The 15,312-nt window shown below is 41.7% G+C and overlaps 1 protein-coding gene across 3 annotated transcripts in view; it reads right to left on the bottom strand.

Annotated features, from left to right (window-relative positions):
• ABCB7 (ATP binding cassette subfamily B member 7) overlaps nucleotides 1–15,312 on the bottom strand; it is a 41,445-nt gene that overhangs the window by 16,147 nt on the left and 9,986 nt on the right. For all 3 annotated transcript variants that reach the window (XR_007904996.1, XM_051790574.1, XM_051790589.1), the window contains exons 4-8: nucleotides 10,897–11,016; nucleotides 2,718–2,850; nucleotides 1,580–1,848; nucleotides 258–346; nucleotides 34–121 (exon numbers count right to left, since the gene is read on the bottom strand). Coding sequence is in view for 2 of the 3 variants with exons in the window: in XM_051790574.1 (XP_051646534.1) it covers nucleotides 34–121; nucleotides 258–346; nucleotides 1,580–1,848; nucleotides 2,718–2,850; nucleotides 10,897–11,016 (699 nt within the window). In the remaining variant the exon portion in view is untranslated. The remainder of the gene's footprint in view (nucleotides 1–33; nucleotides 122–257; nucleotides 347–1,579; nucleotides 1,849–2,717; nucleotides 2,851–10,896; nucleotides 11,017–15,312) is intronic.

Here is a 15,312-nt window from a genome sequence, read left to right as displayed (position 1 = left end):
GACAAAGAGCCTGATAGTCAAGCCTGGCCTTACCTTCACAGTCTCATAGTTGAGCAGCGAGTCGATGGCAGCGTTGCCAGCGTCGTTGTCGGCCTTGTTCATCTCGATGCGGAACTTGGTCCTGCACAGGCAGGTGGGCACGGTCAGGGGGGCACGGTCAGGGGGGCACGGTCAGGGGGGCACGGTCAGGGGGGCACGGTCAGGGGCTCAGGGAGCTCAGCCTCAGTGCCCTGGGGGGAGGGCAGGGCCTGCCTTACCTCCACTGGGTGATCCCGATGGTGAATGCTGCGTAGGCTCCCAGAGTCCCCAGGGTGACTAAAGCAAACTCGGCGCCGCATTTGTAATACTGGAATATTTCAAACAAAATAAAAAGGAAAAAGTCGTAATCATTTTCAAAACTTCACTGTTGTCTCCAGCTAAGCCATTCTAATTTTGAGACAAGGGCTCTGATGGTCCCTCCCAACACAATCCCTGCTCTGAACAGCTTGAGGTTAAACAAAGGCATAAACTCAAAAGGAAAGCAGCAAGAAGGATTTAGATAAAAAGATGGGACCTGGTGTAAATAATACTGCAAAGTTATTTCTGTCATTATAAAACATAAATGCTGCTGATGTTTGTGCTGTTATCACAATTAAGTATTTCCTTCTATGCTTTTTGGGTGGATTTTGAAAGAAAGCTGAAGACTGTGGAAGAAAAAAATAAGTGGCCTTGTAAGACAACTTATGAAGTGCCTTCTCTGCTTCAGAGCACATCAGGAGAGAAAAGCCCTGAGAAATTAAAGCATGGTGGTAGTTGGCTGAGAACCAGCTGGAGCTGCAACTTCCAGGGGTTATAAAATGTAACCCAGCATCAACAGGCATTTTAACTGATGTTGTTACATTCAAACTTGAGTAAGTCCTTCTAAAAAGGGAGATAAACAAAACAAGATTCTTGGTCTTAATTTAATGTAAGTTATGTAAGCAAGATTTAGATTTTAGCACAGAAACACCCAAAGATCCTGATTTCAAACACAGGAAATGTGATTTATAAAAGAAAAGATTAAAATTGAGCTTATTAAGCAAGAAGGAGAAGTCAATTTTCCAAAAGCTAATTTTCACTTTGAAGTTCTGGATAAAAAAAAAGAACCAACAATCACTCCCTCCTCTGTCATCAACACACTAACCCACAACATTCCTGGACATTTATATTCTGCTTCTTCCCCATTTACCTGGATATATTTGACACTTGTGTGCATAGTTTACTTTTCTGATTTCATTTTTCCAACAATTCATAGAATCATAGAATCAATCGAGTTGGAAAAGACCTCTGAGATTGTCAAGTCCAACCCTTGAATTCTGAAGAAAAACATGGAAAACTATCCACATAAATACCACTGGTTGAAGACATGAAAATAATTTTAAATAAGTTGATTCAAAGTAACTAATATTTGCAAATTATGGATTGCTCTCCTTTACAGGAGTTGCTTTCACAACCGCCTTTGAAATTCTATTATTATTAATACTCAGTAGACTTTGGTAAGAGCAAATCAATGTATTAATCTTAAATGAGACAATTCCAGCAGTGAACAGGCAACACTCACCAGAATTCCACTGACCAGAGCCACTTCAAACATTGTAGGTCCCAGATTAAACACTAAAGCACTGAGGACAAAACTGATGCCCCTCGTGCCTCTGTCGATGGTTTTTGACAGAGCTCCTGTTTGCCTGCTCAGATGGAAGGCCAAGTCCAGGTTGTGAAGGTGCAGGAAAACATTCTTGGCGATCCTCCGGATGGAATTTTGAGCTACTTTCCCAAATACTGCATTTCTTGCTTCATTAAACAATGCTGCCCCCGCTCTTGAGATACCATCTAAAAAAGGATGAAAAACTTTACAAAATGAAAATAATTATATTTTCAACTTCCCTTCATGCATGAAATTACACTAGACTCATTCTTTATATATTTTCAACATTCCTAGTTCAAAGGTAATTTATACTTAATTGGTCCAAGCTTTATGCAATTTTTCATTTACAAACCATTGTGTGCACATTTAAATCAGTTTCTTTTGCAGCTGGTTATGAGAAAGGGTAGGATTTTTAATCAAGAATAATTTCTGTAAGCATTATTTCATTTTTTAATTGGAATACCAGAAGCAAGGTCAGAGAATATTGGGAAGAGACATCAAGAAAGTAACTATGAAATAGTTATGATGCTGTGAGGGCTGGAGCCCCTCTGCTCTGGAGCCAGGCTGGGAGAGCTGGGGGGGTCACCTGGAAAAGAGAAGGCTCCAGGGAGACCTGAGAGCCCCTTCCAGGGCCTAAAGGGGCTTCAGGAGAGATGGAAAGGCATCTGGGACAAGGGCCTGGACGGACAGGACAAGGGGCAATGGGTTTCCACTGCCAGAGGGCAGGGATAGATGGGATATTGGGAAGGAATTCTTGGCTGTGAGGGTGGAGGCCCTGGCACAGGTTGCCCAGAGAAGCTGTGACTGCCCTATCCTTGGGAGTGTTCAAGGTCAGGGTGGAGGGGCTTGGAGCAACCTGGGCTAGTGGGAGGTGTCCCTGCCCATGGCAGGGGGTGGAACGAGATGAGTTTTAAGGTCCCTTCCAACCAAACTGTTCTGTGATGCCATGAAATAACCACCCACTGTGCTCAGCAGTGCAAGGGGCAGAAGCTCTGCTGTTCCCTCCCTTCCTGAAGGATATTAACACATCCCCAGCTTTGGGAATGCCACTCACAGCCCACGAGAACAGCAGTTGCCAGGGTTGCCACAGTGCTCGGTGCATCGCCGAGGTTCAGCACGTCCCCAGATACCTGGTTCAGGTTGTCCACTGCATATTTAAACATGAAGGGAACCAATATATTCATGGCCTGAAAGCATGAGAACACCAATTAGTCCATATGCATTAAAACACCTCTATGTCCATGACCATTGTTTGTGAAATTGCTATATTGTTATATTCAGTCCTTAAACACTTACCGCAGGTAAATGGCTCTTTACTTCAAGCACAGTATTCTCCACACTGTTAAACCTTTACTGCTGGGACTGCAGGGTTAGTTTGTGTCTCTCACTGTCTCCTTTTAAGTATCGATTTCTACCCTGAACAAACTGTACACTGCAAAGGCCCTGAACTGGGGCTGAGCTCTCAGGACAGCAGGGCAGGCCCAGGAGATGAATCAAGCAGCAGACACTGCATGACACACACTCACAGTGCTACTAAATTATGTCGTCATTAAAGGCTGTTTGCTCTTTGTGGTGCTGACAATATTCAGTATGAACAACTCCTGTTACAAAGAAAACCACTCACCCACACATTGCTACCACGGGGTCATCAAGGTGTGTTAAACCAGAGCTCCAGTGAAGTCAAAGAAAATAAGCTGAGCCATTCCTTTGTTTCCCTGACTGTTAATACCACCTTAGAATTAAATAATGCTTTCCATTTGCAACATCACTATAAACATTATCTACATCAAGCCTGGGGTTTGGCACAGCAGCACAAAAGACTTTCTGTACAGTCTACAAGAAACCCCAAATTGCTTTAAAAATAGGAGCTTTCAAACAAAATCCCAAAGTCACATCCACAGCTTGTCACTGCACATCTCTGGAGGAGCAGCAAACCCCAAATACATCTCCTCTAACAGGGGTCCCCCCTGCTTGTAAAACCCCAGACAGCTGGATATGTGAACATGCCAACTTTAGGATTTTTTTATTTGCATGATGTAGCACAAGAAGATATTGAAAACCTTATAGAAAACAAAATTCTCAAGTCTTGTATATGTTCCATTGTTACATCACTAATTCATACCAGTAAGATAATTTGCTGACAAACTTCATAGAATTAATTAGAATTCCTTAATTCCAACTGCTTCTAACTGTCAAGATTTGAAAATATGGACACAAGTTTTTTAGCAGTTGAACAAGTCTGTTATGACCTACAATTTTACCATCATGTCAGATGTTTAAACACTTTACAGTAAGTTAACATTTTTAAAGCTGGGGGATTTTTTTCAGTATTTGGAAAAAATTCTGGGTAGATGAGAAATTGTTTTACATGAGACAAAAACACAAAGCAGATTGAGACAGATATTTCTGCTCTCTCCACCAAATGTTTTGGATATCCACTTAGATCTCAACTGTATTTAGGGACATCTGTCAGAGCTGAAAGCCCAGGAAAAAACCTGCACATTACCTCGATAAAACTAGGTTTTGAGAGACAAGAGTGCTAGTATCCAGTATCCAATATTCCCAGTATTACAAATTATGGCAAATAGTAGAAGACAGAACTTCACCATGGGGAGTAACTGGAGTTTTGACAATATTTTTGTAAACTATAGGATGAAATTAAAAAAAAAAGTTAATTTTTGGAATCTGTACTGTTAATTTTTTTTAGACAGTGTTTCAGGTAAAAGATTTAAATGCAAATGAGAAAGGAATCCATTTTCTCCTTTTCCCTTGTGGCTCTCCTATGAAATACAGTAAAAAAACCACCTCCAAATTTCTCAATACAGCATAATCTAGACTACTCCTGAGAGGAGACAGATGAGATCTGAGGGCATGTAGGTGAGGTTATTGCTGGATAGTTTGTGACTGAAAAGAGAAACAGCTGAAAGATCAGGTCCCACCTCAAACACATCCTTCTGAAATGTACCCAGGGCAGCCTGAGAGTCCTTCAGAACAGCTCCACTTTTAATAGACTGGAATTGTGGAAGTCTCAAATGCCCCCTCCCTTCCCCAGTATAAACAAAAACCCCACTTCAGAGTTACCAGAACTCCATTTTGGGGTGGCATTTTGTTCTTAATAAAGATGAATCTACTACCATGTGTGTTTCAGTGACAACCAACATGACAAAGTACAGGTTTTCCTGAGAGAGACTTCTCAGGAGAAAATAAGAATATTGTAATGCAGACTGTCTTGATTTGCTGCTGATTCTCACAAATCTCTCTGCAGGGATTTTATTCTTCACTAGACTACACTACAGGTAGTTTTGAAATAGAACTACAGATATATTTTAAAGTCCATTTAAAGAGAAGAGATGTACTCTTTAAACTGCTGTTCTCCACTCACAATTAATTTAACCAGTAACAGCCTACAATTTTGCAGAAACGTCTTCTTTTACATGAATATAATTCTTCCCAGTAGAGTTTTAAATGAAATTTAAAGCCTGGTCTCAGGTTATAGTTGTTCTGACTCCTGGAGGGTAAAGCTTGAATAAGAACAAGGCAGCATGGTATTGCATTTCATTAGCAATCAAGACAGTCTGCTTTCCAGTAATTTAAAAAAGAAAAAAGTTAATCTTACAAAGTTTATAGCAAGAGATGAGAGGCCATTATTAGAAACAGGCCTTTCCTACTCAATTTGTTAAGTCAATGAAATCACGTTCACAGTAATGGAAACAAAATTTCATCCTTCTGCATAAATTCACATTTCTCTCTTTATATTTGCTGGCACAGAACAAAAAGCTTTAAGCACACCTTGGTAGACTATGAAAATCTACCATGAAAAACAATTGTCTTACACAATGTATCTATACAGGCATCCCTCCTCTGCCTAATGCCTGAAAGCTTGATAACAATTCCCATTAAAGAGACTCTTTTAATATGAATTTGTACATTTTCTATTCCTGGGTTTGAATTAATAGCTAATCCTTGCCTGAATTTATTGGAAAGCAAATACAGCACCCATGAAGTCATCCCAACTCAACTGCCCACATTTAACAGCACGTTGCACTGTAATGAATCATGCTTAAATGAGTTCAAACATTTTCCTTAATGACTGCACTGTTTTAAGTTGACAATGCAATATCATCTCTACTCCCCCATGGGACTACACTACTTTTAAGGCAAACAGCCTTATCTTTCATTTTGCTCTTCCCAGTGTTTCTTGTTTAATAAAGATGATGAATTAGTGACAGGCTGAGCCCCAACAAGATAAAACTGGTACACAGTGAACTCTTCTTCTGCCAATAATTCAATGAGAAACGTTGACATGAAGATGACTGAATTTATCTCTGGACCAATATAAAGGTACACATCCAGCTACTCCATTTGGGAAAGTACAAACAGAAACCTCCACACTCCTTGTGGAGCAGAGGCTGCTAAAGCAGCTGCAAAATGTGGTCCAGATGAGGGAAGAAGCACCTGGCTTCAGGGCTTCTTCAAATTTAAATGACCTGAACTAGACTTTTTCCAGTAAGAAAAACCTCCAATTTTAAATACTTGTCACCTGAAACATCTCGAAAAGCTAAAGGTTTATTCCAATTATCTAACTCCACCTGAGTTCCCAGAAAGGGCTCAAACACCCAATCCCAGTACAAGCTTCACTGATCAGACAGATTTTGTTATCTTCGCACACAGTCTAAATTTGCAATTCAACCCTTGTGTCCTGCCTCCTCAGCCAAGCCATTCCTGCTCCTGAATTAGCAGTCAGGAGAAATGCAGATAGTCTGAAAGACTTCTCTGGCTCATGAATAACACAAGCCTGGTCTGTGACCACGAGGCCAAAAACCACTCCAGGCTGACAGGGGTGACAAGTGATTTTGTCATACTCATGTGTTTAATCCAGCTCCTCAGCAGCCACAGCTTGTGCCACTTCTCCTTGTGGCACAGAAGAATAAGGGATGAAACAGAAAAGTAAGGAAGCATTTGCTATACATACCTCAGTAGAGAAGACAAAACATGGGAGAGACAACGTGGAAAAAGACAAATGAGATCTATTGAACGTGAGCAGGCTAATTCTGGTGTCTGACAACACAGACACTGCCTTGTGTACTCATCTCACCTGCCTTCCTCCGGCATCTTTCAGATCACACACACGTCTACAGAGGCCATAAATATTTAAGGTAAAAATTTAAAGCGTGTCATAATAATACAACAAATCTTCCAAGGAAAAAAAGACCTCACTAGCCCCAGAGCAGACTCCATCCTGTCATAAAAAGCCAGACTAACAGCTGGCTTTGAAGGCTCACAATCCCACCAGCGGTTACGTGGAGACAAAAAGGAACCAAAAATCACAAGCATTTGCTCAATGACAGGCAACTGGGCCACACAAAGGGAGTCAAGACAGATTGTAACTGCAGGCTCTGCAGTAGTACCTGCACACAAACTAGCTTTTGTTTGGAAAGTGAATTTTACTGAACTGGAAGATTTAAAGAGACAAATTATTTCTCCAGCAGCAGGAAAAGGAGGAATGATCTCCAGCTGTTTTGTGGGTAAGTAACCAAATCAAACTGGGTGTGAACTCCCAGTATTTTTCCTGCGGCTGAGAATTTTATAACCTACCTGTCCTCTTTTATTCCTCTGGAGTTTTCTTAGAATAAAATTGAGGCCACCCTACAGCTTCTGTCTTTTAACTGGAAACCTAACTTTATCAATACAGAGGTGTAAACCCTCACCAAAGTCTTCTGCCAAACTAAAAGGCTTACAGAAGCATTTCTTCCTCAGGGAGGTGACTGGGAGAGCCATCATGATCACCCAGTTTGCTATGATGCCCCCTCAGGAGCACCAGCCTTTAGAACAAATTCTTCAGATAAAGGATTCACTTTGTTCCACAGTGAACAAAGAAACGCAGTGAGGAGAAAAACATGCTGGTGTTCTTGTGTTGACACAATTAAATTGCAGAGAAACTTTAACAAACTGCTTGTGTGGTCTATGCAGTACATCGTAATTAACCTCACAAGCAGCCAGAACAAAGGGCTCCCAAACGGCACAAGGAGTAAACTTCACAGAATTACACACGGGCCAGGAAAGCGACAGGTAAACTACTTTGTACTTCGTTTTCCCTAGGACAAAGTGACCTTTTGTTTGCTCTGGAAGAGCAGCAGATGTTCAGGGCTCAAAGACATGCCAGACTTACCTCAGCTCTGTAACAAACTACTGCACATCAGTTATGTCACAATAACTACACGCACACTTAGCACATGTAAAGTCTGAAGCAATTTAAGAGAAGTTCTTTCCACAAAGTAAGAGTACAGCTCAGGAGATGAAGGGTAACTTCTCAAATTGCAGATATTCAACCACAGCTTTGCAATGACAGAACAAAACAAAGATCAGGAGCAAAGGGCAGATGGAAGACATCCATGAAATTTTTTACTCCAGTCAGTTATAATCTGTATTTTCCACAGAGAGCTTGCTATGTGTTTTCCCAATGAGATCCTTGTTTGCCAAAACAAACATTCTCAAAAAACACTTTGGCTTTAACAAGCATCTCCTAAAACCTGGGCAAAGCTCAACAGGTTTTCTGCTTGGCTTCTGGGAATCTGCTCTGGACATCAGAGCTTCCAGGCTGCCTTGTACAAACCTGAAGTGGGAAACTTAAGAGAATACTTAAGAGATCCAAACATCCAGTTACTTCCCCAAAGGGTAATTAAGTGCCTGATTTTTTGGTGGGGGAAACACCTCTATCTCCCAGTAGAAATACAATAACTCTGTTTTACACCAAATACAGAGTTCTTTACAGGCATTCTGGTCATCGATTTTGTTTTCATAACACCCCAGAAAGCTTCTTGAAACATTAATAGACTTCTTAAAGGCAAGGTACACTGCTGCCACATGCAGGATTAGATGCTGGATTCATGGTCTCTATCATATTCATATAACACTATAAATTAGGGAAGGGGGAAGAAGAAAAAAGTACTTCAAACGTTTAGAAATTGCCTTCAGTTTATTATTATTAACATTACTAATAAGAGGCTTTAAAAGGAGCTAGAAGAATTTTCATATCCACCTGGTAAATCTACATTACAAAACCTCAAGGCATCTGCATTTTGAGCAGTTTCCCCAAGAGTTTTTAACTCTTTAAGGAAAAGCACTGCTGTGTATTTTGCACAGGACACAAAAAGGGGGGAAGTTTACTTGCACAGACCTGCCATATTCTGCATGTCATCACCTGCAGTATCAGCAACGTCCTGAACAGCAGCACAACCCAAAATATCTCCTGTGGACAGTACCCACGAGTACCTGAGAGATAAACAGCTCTTGAGAAAGAGCTGCAGACCACAAGACTGGACCTTCCTCTCCAGCTCAAAAAAAGGAGCACATTTCTCTCCCAAGCACTCCTCTTTTAACACTCACAATAGCTGAAATTTGTTTCTTCTCTCTTTTCATAACATGGCAATGGTGCTGAGTGCTCATAAGTTGCCAGTGCCACGAGCTAAGTGCTACACCTCCTTGCCAAGCTTACTTACTTTGGCTCAGCAAGCCACTACCATTAGCTCTATGTTTAGTAAAAACTGCCATACTTAGAAGCAACCCATTTGAGCCTGTATGTCTCAATGGAATTCACACAATTTTCTCCCAGTATTTTACAATCAAATATTTATTTTTTTTTTTTACCGCAAGAATTTTTTTTTGCACGAAGTTAACATCTGCACTTCTGAACTATTTTAAAGGGTTTGCACAAAATTTGAAATATATCCTCCATTAATGTGCAGAAAGCTTTTACATGCCAAATTCTTTATAAGAACAAATGAACACTAATTTTGTTGCAGGCAAGAGTATAGGAGATCCTTTCACACAATGAAGTACAGGTAAGAGCAACCCTCCATTTTGTAATCAAGGCTACATGAAAAATCACTTGAATGAAAGCATGGTTCTTAAATACACAAAATTAGTTACACAGCTTCTTTCTTATTAAAAACAATAAAACTGCACTGTCATCTCATAGAGAAATATCAAAGGACTGGAGCTCAAATCTCCTTTCCATAGGAAAAGCAAGAGCTGTGAGTAGGTACCACCACATTGCTCAAGTTCAGGGTTGAGAATGGATGCAGAGCCTTGAAGAAATCCTGTTTGACACATCCAGCATCACACAAGAAGGTCTGTAGGCAACCTTTAACTCAATTTCCCATAATCTCTGAGGTAAATGATTCACAGAATCACAGAATGTGCTCAGCTGGAAGGGACCCACAAGGATCATCCAGTCCAACTCCTGGTCCTGCACAGGCCCATCCCCAAGAGTGCCTCAGAGGATCATCCAAACCCTCCTGGAGCCTTGGGGCTGTGCCCACTGCCCTGGGGATCCTGGTCAGTGCCCAATCAGCCTCTGGGGGAAGAACCTTTTCCTGAGACCTAACTTAATCAGCAATGGAAAACCCTGGGCTAACCTAATGGAACAGAAATAAACCAATGGAAATAAAAATTCTGGCTGTCATCATCATCATCTCCCTAAACACACATCACCTGCAGACACACCCTGTCCAAAAATCCAAGCTATTATTTTTATTACTATACGCACCCTGCGCGGGAAAGGGACATCTTAAGAGTGTAAATCCCTTACACAATAAAAAAGCCAATTATCCCTTGTGCAGCTGAGCAGTACCCTGGCAGTGAAGGGGTGTGTCCCTACCTGAGCAGTACCCTGGCAGTGAAGGGGTGTGTCCCTACCTTGGAGCAGTACCCTGGCAGTGAAGGGGTGTGTCCCTACCTTGGAGCAGTACCCTGGCAGTGAAGGGGTGTGTCCCCACCTGAGCAGTACCCTGGCAGTGAAGGGGTGTGTCCCTACCTGAGCAGTACCCTGGCAGTGAAGGGGTGTCCCTACCTGAGCAGTACCCTGGCAGTGACGGGGTGTGTCCCTGCCTGAGCAGTACCCTGGCAGTGACGGGGTGTGTCCCTACCTGAGCAGTACCCTGGCAGTGAAGGGGTGTGTCTTTACCTGAGCAGTACCCCTGGCAGTGAAGGGGTGTGTCCCTGCCTGAGCAGTACCCTGGCAGTGACAGGGTGTGTCCCTGCCTGAGCAGTACCCCTGGCAGTGAAGGGGTGTGTCCCTACCTGAGCAGTACCCTGGCAGTGAAGGGGTGTGTCCCTGCCTGAGCAGTACCCTGGCAGTGAAGGGGTGTGTCCCTGCCTGAGCAGTACCCTGGCAGTGAAGGGGTGTGTCCCTACCCGAGCAGTACCCTGGCAGTGACGGGGTGTGTCCCTACCTTGGCGCTGGCCAGGAAGCCCAGCGACAGCGCGACCCTGGCGCGCAGGTCCGGCCGGTCCCGGGGCCACACGTACGACAGCATCGCCCTGATGATCTTCTTGGCATCGATCTCCCTCAGCTGTGGGCAAGAGCAAAGGCACTGCATTAGAGACACTCCTCAGCAAGCAAAACAGCAGCAGAAATGAGAATGAATTTTATACATTTAGATCACTTCTGTATTTTATTTGATAGGCAACAGACACTTCACAGTGTTTGAGAGCAGGACTGCCCATTAAAAGTTCAAGCTGTTTGTATGTTTATATCCATGACACGCTGCTAAAGCTCATGAGTTGTTCCTAATTCATGTGCTCTGGAACTGGAATACAGAGAGAGCCACAATTCACCACACTGAAATACTCCACAGAGCAAATAAACCCACCTTCTTTATCTTCTCAAGATTTCTGTATGAAATGCAAGGGCTTGTTGGTACTTCTTTTTGAAAGATGTTTTAAAATAGCTTAGAAACAACATGAGGGAAATGCAAAAAAGAAAAAAAATTAATGAAGCAACAGAAAAACCTAAGGCAAGAAGGAAGTGTGAAAGGTCTACAAGAAACCTAAGTAGTATGGAGAACATTCCCTGATGTTGGGTAATCGGCCTTCTGGAGGCAGGTGATGGACATGGCCATATGTTGGCTTCACTGATTACATCCATTTTAACTGAATTCTTCAGTTCTCCTCCAAACCTCAAACTTTGCTCTAAAGACGACAATCCAGTTAACAAGCCATCTGGAAAAATATTACTTTTTTGGTTTGGGTTGAAGTTGTGCTTTGGTTGTTGTATTTTTTTTTGCTGTTGTTGTGTTTGGTTGTTGTATTTTTTTACAGAAATGTAAAGGCTATTTTCCAGATGGATTCGGTATCACTGACACTTAAGATATATTCCACTAAACTCATGAGCTAAATTCTCTGAAGCCTAAACCACGTTTCCTAATCAAGAATAAGAGAACATGAAGCAACAAAGCACAAGTATCAGCAACTTGCTTTTCTGGGTTGGCTGCACTGGAGTTAACTTGAAAAGAAATAAGGGTTATCTAAAACTGAAGGGAGGGCAGCAAGGGCTGCTAGCTAATCTCTCCATTTCAGGCAATACTTTATAGTTGAGGGGAGAGATGGGAAACAAAAAGTTAGTGCACTCCTTTTAAAAATGACTCTTCATGATGGAAGTCACTACAAAGCGGGACTCTTAGAATGTATCTTAATTCTTGAGGATAAACTAAACTAGAATAGAAATACTCTGTTAAGGTGTGAATAAGCAAGAAAGGAGAGGTCTGTTAAAAGGCAAAACTGATGAGGCAACCAGGGAAGCCAATCCTATAAATACAAGCTTTTAAAAGCACCAGGAAATTCATCTCAATGTTTCTAGTCACAGCTTCAAAGACCAAAAGTGGCATTTTGTCAACAACTGCAAATGTACTGGAGGATTACACAGGATAAGCACATTGCAAACGACTGTTAGAGAATTGATATATGGAGGATTTGCAAGTGGAGAGAGGATGTGAAAGTGTTTCTGTGGTGTCCTACCCACTCAGGAGATGGAGGTATCTGCTGCAGCATACACACGAATCTTTCCATGTGAGCCAAGGATATGCATAAAAAGCAGTTCAAACATTTGGAAAATACCTTTCATCACCACTTACAGGTTAAAAGGAAGTTAAAAAAAATTGATATTACATTAACACAAAAGATACTGCTGCAATCAGAGCAGTTCTAATTATATGTTGCTATTGGCTAGGCAGACTTTGCACAGAAAAGCTATTAAAAGGAACAAAATACACTGGCTGCAAACAAGGACTCTATTTCTTTTTTCATGGCTCTAAACGGTGACAGAAGTAAAACTGTTCAGAAAAAAGTCAGAAGGCAGCCAGTCATTTGCCAAAGGCCTTGCAAAGGAACAAGAAGAAATATCAAAGGATGCAAAATGCACACATATTACATCAAAGTTTACCATGAAATAAATGTTACTGTTGTACAGAAACATGAGTTAAAAATTGTTTAAATATGCAAGTGGCAACATTAAGAATTAAAATGAGCAATCTGTTCAATGGACTCAGGCCCTTTTTTGATTCTCTGAGGTATATAAGAAGGTTAAGAGATGCATTTATTTTACCTCCTTTTAAATGGTAGTAATGTTTTACATTTCCTTTCAAGGTCTATTTCTACAGAAATGGAAGGAGTGGAAGAAAAGGTATTATAAATCTAATACAGCAGGGAGCAAAGAAGAAAAGTCTTTTCCTCTCTTTGAATGCAGCATGTTTTCAAAACGTTACCAAATATTGAAAACTATTTGCAAAAGAAAGAGCACTGAACACCTTGCTGTCCCCTCTACCCATCCCATGCAGTTTCTGGACCTTTTGAAACACCTAAAGAGGGGGGGAAAAAAGAAGGTCATAATTCCTCTTCCCAGTCTCCAAGGTTACTGAGCATTGCAAAGCATTCCCTGGGCTGGTCCCATCACTGTGTGGATAAAGCCTGTGCCAGAGGTGTGGTGGAAGGAAATGGCAGTTTGACTTGCATTTAAGCTTCATTGCTGATGAAGGACAGCCCCAGTTGTGGCTCCCATGTGCTCACTCTGTATTTCCCAGCACGAGCTGCACCCGTTATTCTCTCAAGCACTAACAGATGTCTCCTGCCCTGCTTTCTCCCCTCTTTCCAGCATTCCATTGGACCATCCCAGCCCACTTCTCACCACCTCTGGAGCCATGAAACACCTCGAGGAACTGACTCAGTGCATGAATCTGGCAGAAAACTCTTTGGGTGCTTGTTGCATGGTTTTGTCCCAGTAAAGATTCAGATAAACCTTCAAATTCAGCACCATGAGGAAAAACAAGCCAAGAGCAGAATTTTGTTACAGCAGGAGGCACTAGCATTGCTTCAGTCCAGGGCCTGCAGCTTGCTGGGAGAGAAGCAGCACTAGTTGTCTGGTTCCCACCATTTGGGCAGTTATTGTTCAGCTCCATCACTTCACGCTGGTCACTGTCTGACCACACCATGACCTACGGAGCACCACATCGAGGGGAGGGAGGGTTCTTATTTCACTTGCTTTATCAGCTTAAATAAATGTCAAACCAGGGCCTGAGTTTTCTTCCAAACTTTGGGTGAAAAGGCACTTAGTCTTCTGTCTTTGTGCTATCCCTCCCCTCCACAGAAAGCAAGTGATAACTAAAAATTAAAGAGCAGGGAGTGAAATGGTGGTAGGGGAAGGTAAGTTATCAGGGCTCCATCCTCATTACCAGTCTTTCCATAAGAAAGGAATGTATGTCTGCTTGGCATCATGCCAAGCAGCACAGTTTTCATTCCTCTCCATTCTGTGTACAAAAGACTAACACACAAAAAAACCCCAAAGCTGGTAAAGAACAGTACTGGTTTCAGTTTCAGTACTCAGCACATCAGCCACTGCTGCAGTCAAAGTTGTTTTGCAAAAACAGAGAGATGTGTAAACTTCTCTCCTAGTTACACGTGAGATAAAGGAAATGTGCCCTTCACTCTGTGTCTATCCTCAGTATTCAGTTCTGTACCCCTGAAGCTGCTATAAAAGGGGCAATTTAAAAATATCACTCCCAAAGTCAGATTCCAAATGAACAGGCTGCTGGTTTGTCAAAAAAAGTTTGGAATAGAGAAAGCTGTAATACAGCTGGCATGTGTATCACCTGCAGTTCTCCTAAAAGCATAATCCTAGGGGGAAAATGGGTAAATTGGGTGTCAGTATTTTTATGCACTGAATACAAGTACATGTATACATGAAACATAAGAACTGCACTTGGAATATCATATTTCCTTCCTTTCATATTTGCTGAGAAGCTCCTGGCATCTGCACACAATGTTACTTTGTTTTTTTTTTTCACTCTTCACACATTTTACAACTTCTACAACTCCTGCTGTTTTCTCCTGGACAATCCTAACAGATATTTGTTTAGTTGGACAGCAGCCTTAACTGGCAATGTCCTGTATTAACCATGCTTTATTGGAATAAAAAACTCAGGGAATTGCTTTACACAGGAATAGCTGCAAGTAATGAGTGAAGGGAGAATGCCACTGGAATATTTACATTGTCTAGTAAACTAAAAAAATATCATCTGGCATCAAAATTTCTGGATAATGTATTCCTAGTGAGTTTTAAAGTTAAGGAACATCCAACATTCCTTAAGGCTACTAGTGTTTTGGTGAAGAGAACTTTCCATTTCCTTTCTGAGTAGAGAAAACCCTGAAATTTAAATGTGAAAGAGAGAAGGATAATCTGCTAGGTTTGAAGTCTGTTTTTCCTAGGAAGTCTCTGAAAAGAGCCTATACCTGTTGCAAGTAGGGTCTCAAAATGAGTCTAAAGTTAATGTTACATGCAGAGCCAGTGGTACCACTGACTGGAGATGGCCAATTAT

The sequence above is a fragment of the Manacus candei genome, unplaced genomic scaffold, assembly GCF_025592945.1.
Source record: "Manacus candei isolate 608988 ecotype Guabito, Panama unplaced genomic scaffold, ASM2559294v1 h1tg000003l, whole genome shotgun sequence".
NCBI classification, from domain to species: Eukaryota; Metazoa; Chordata; class Aves; order Passeriformes; family Pipridae; genus Manacus; species Manacus candei.
The sequence above is the reverse complement of the archived record's forward strand: the minus strand, read 5'-3'. Positions and strand labels throughout refer to the sequence as shown.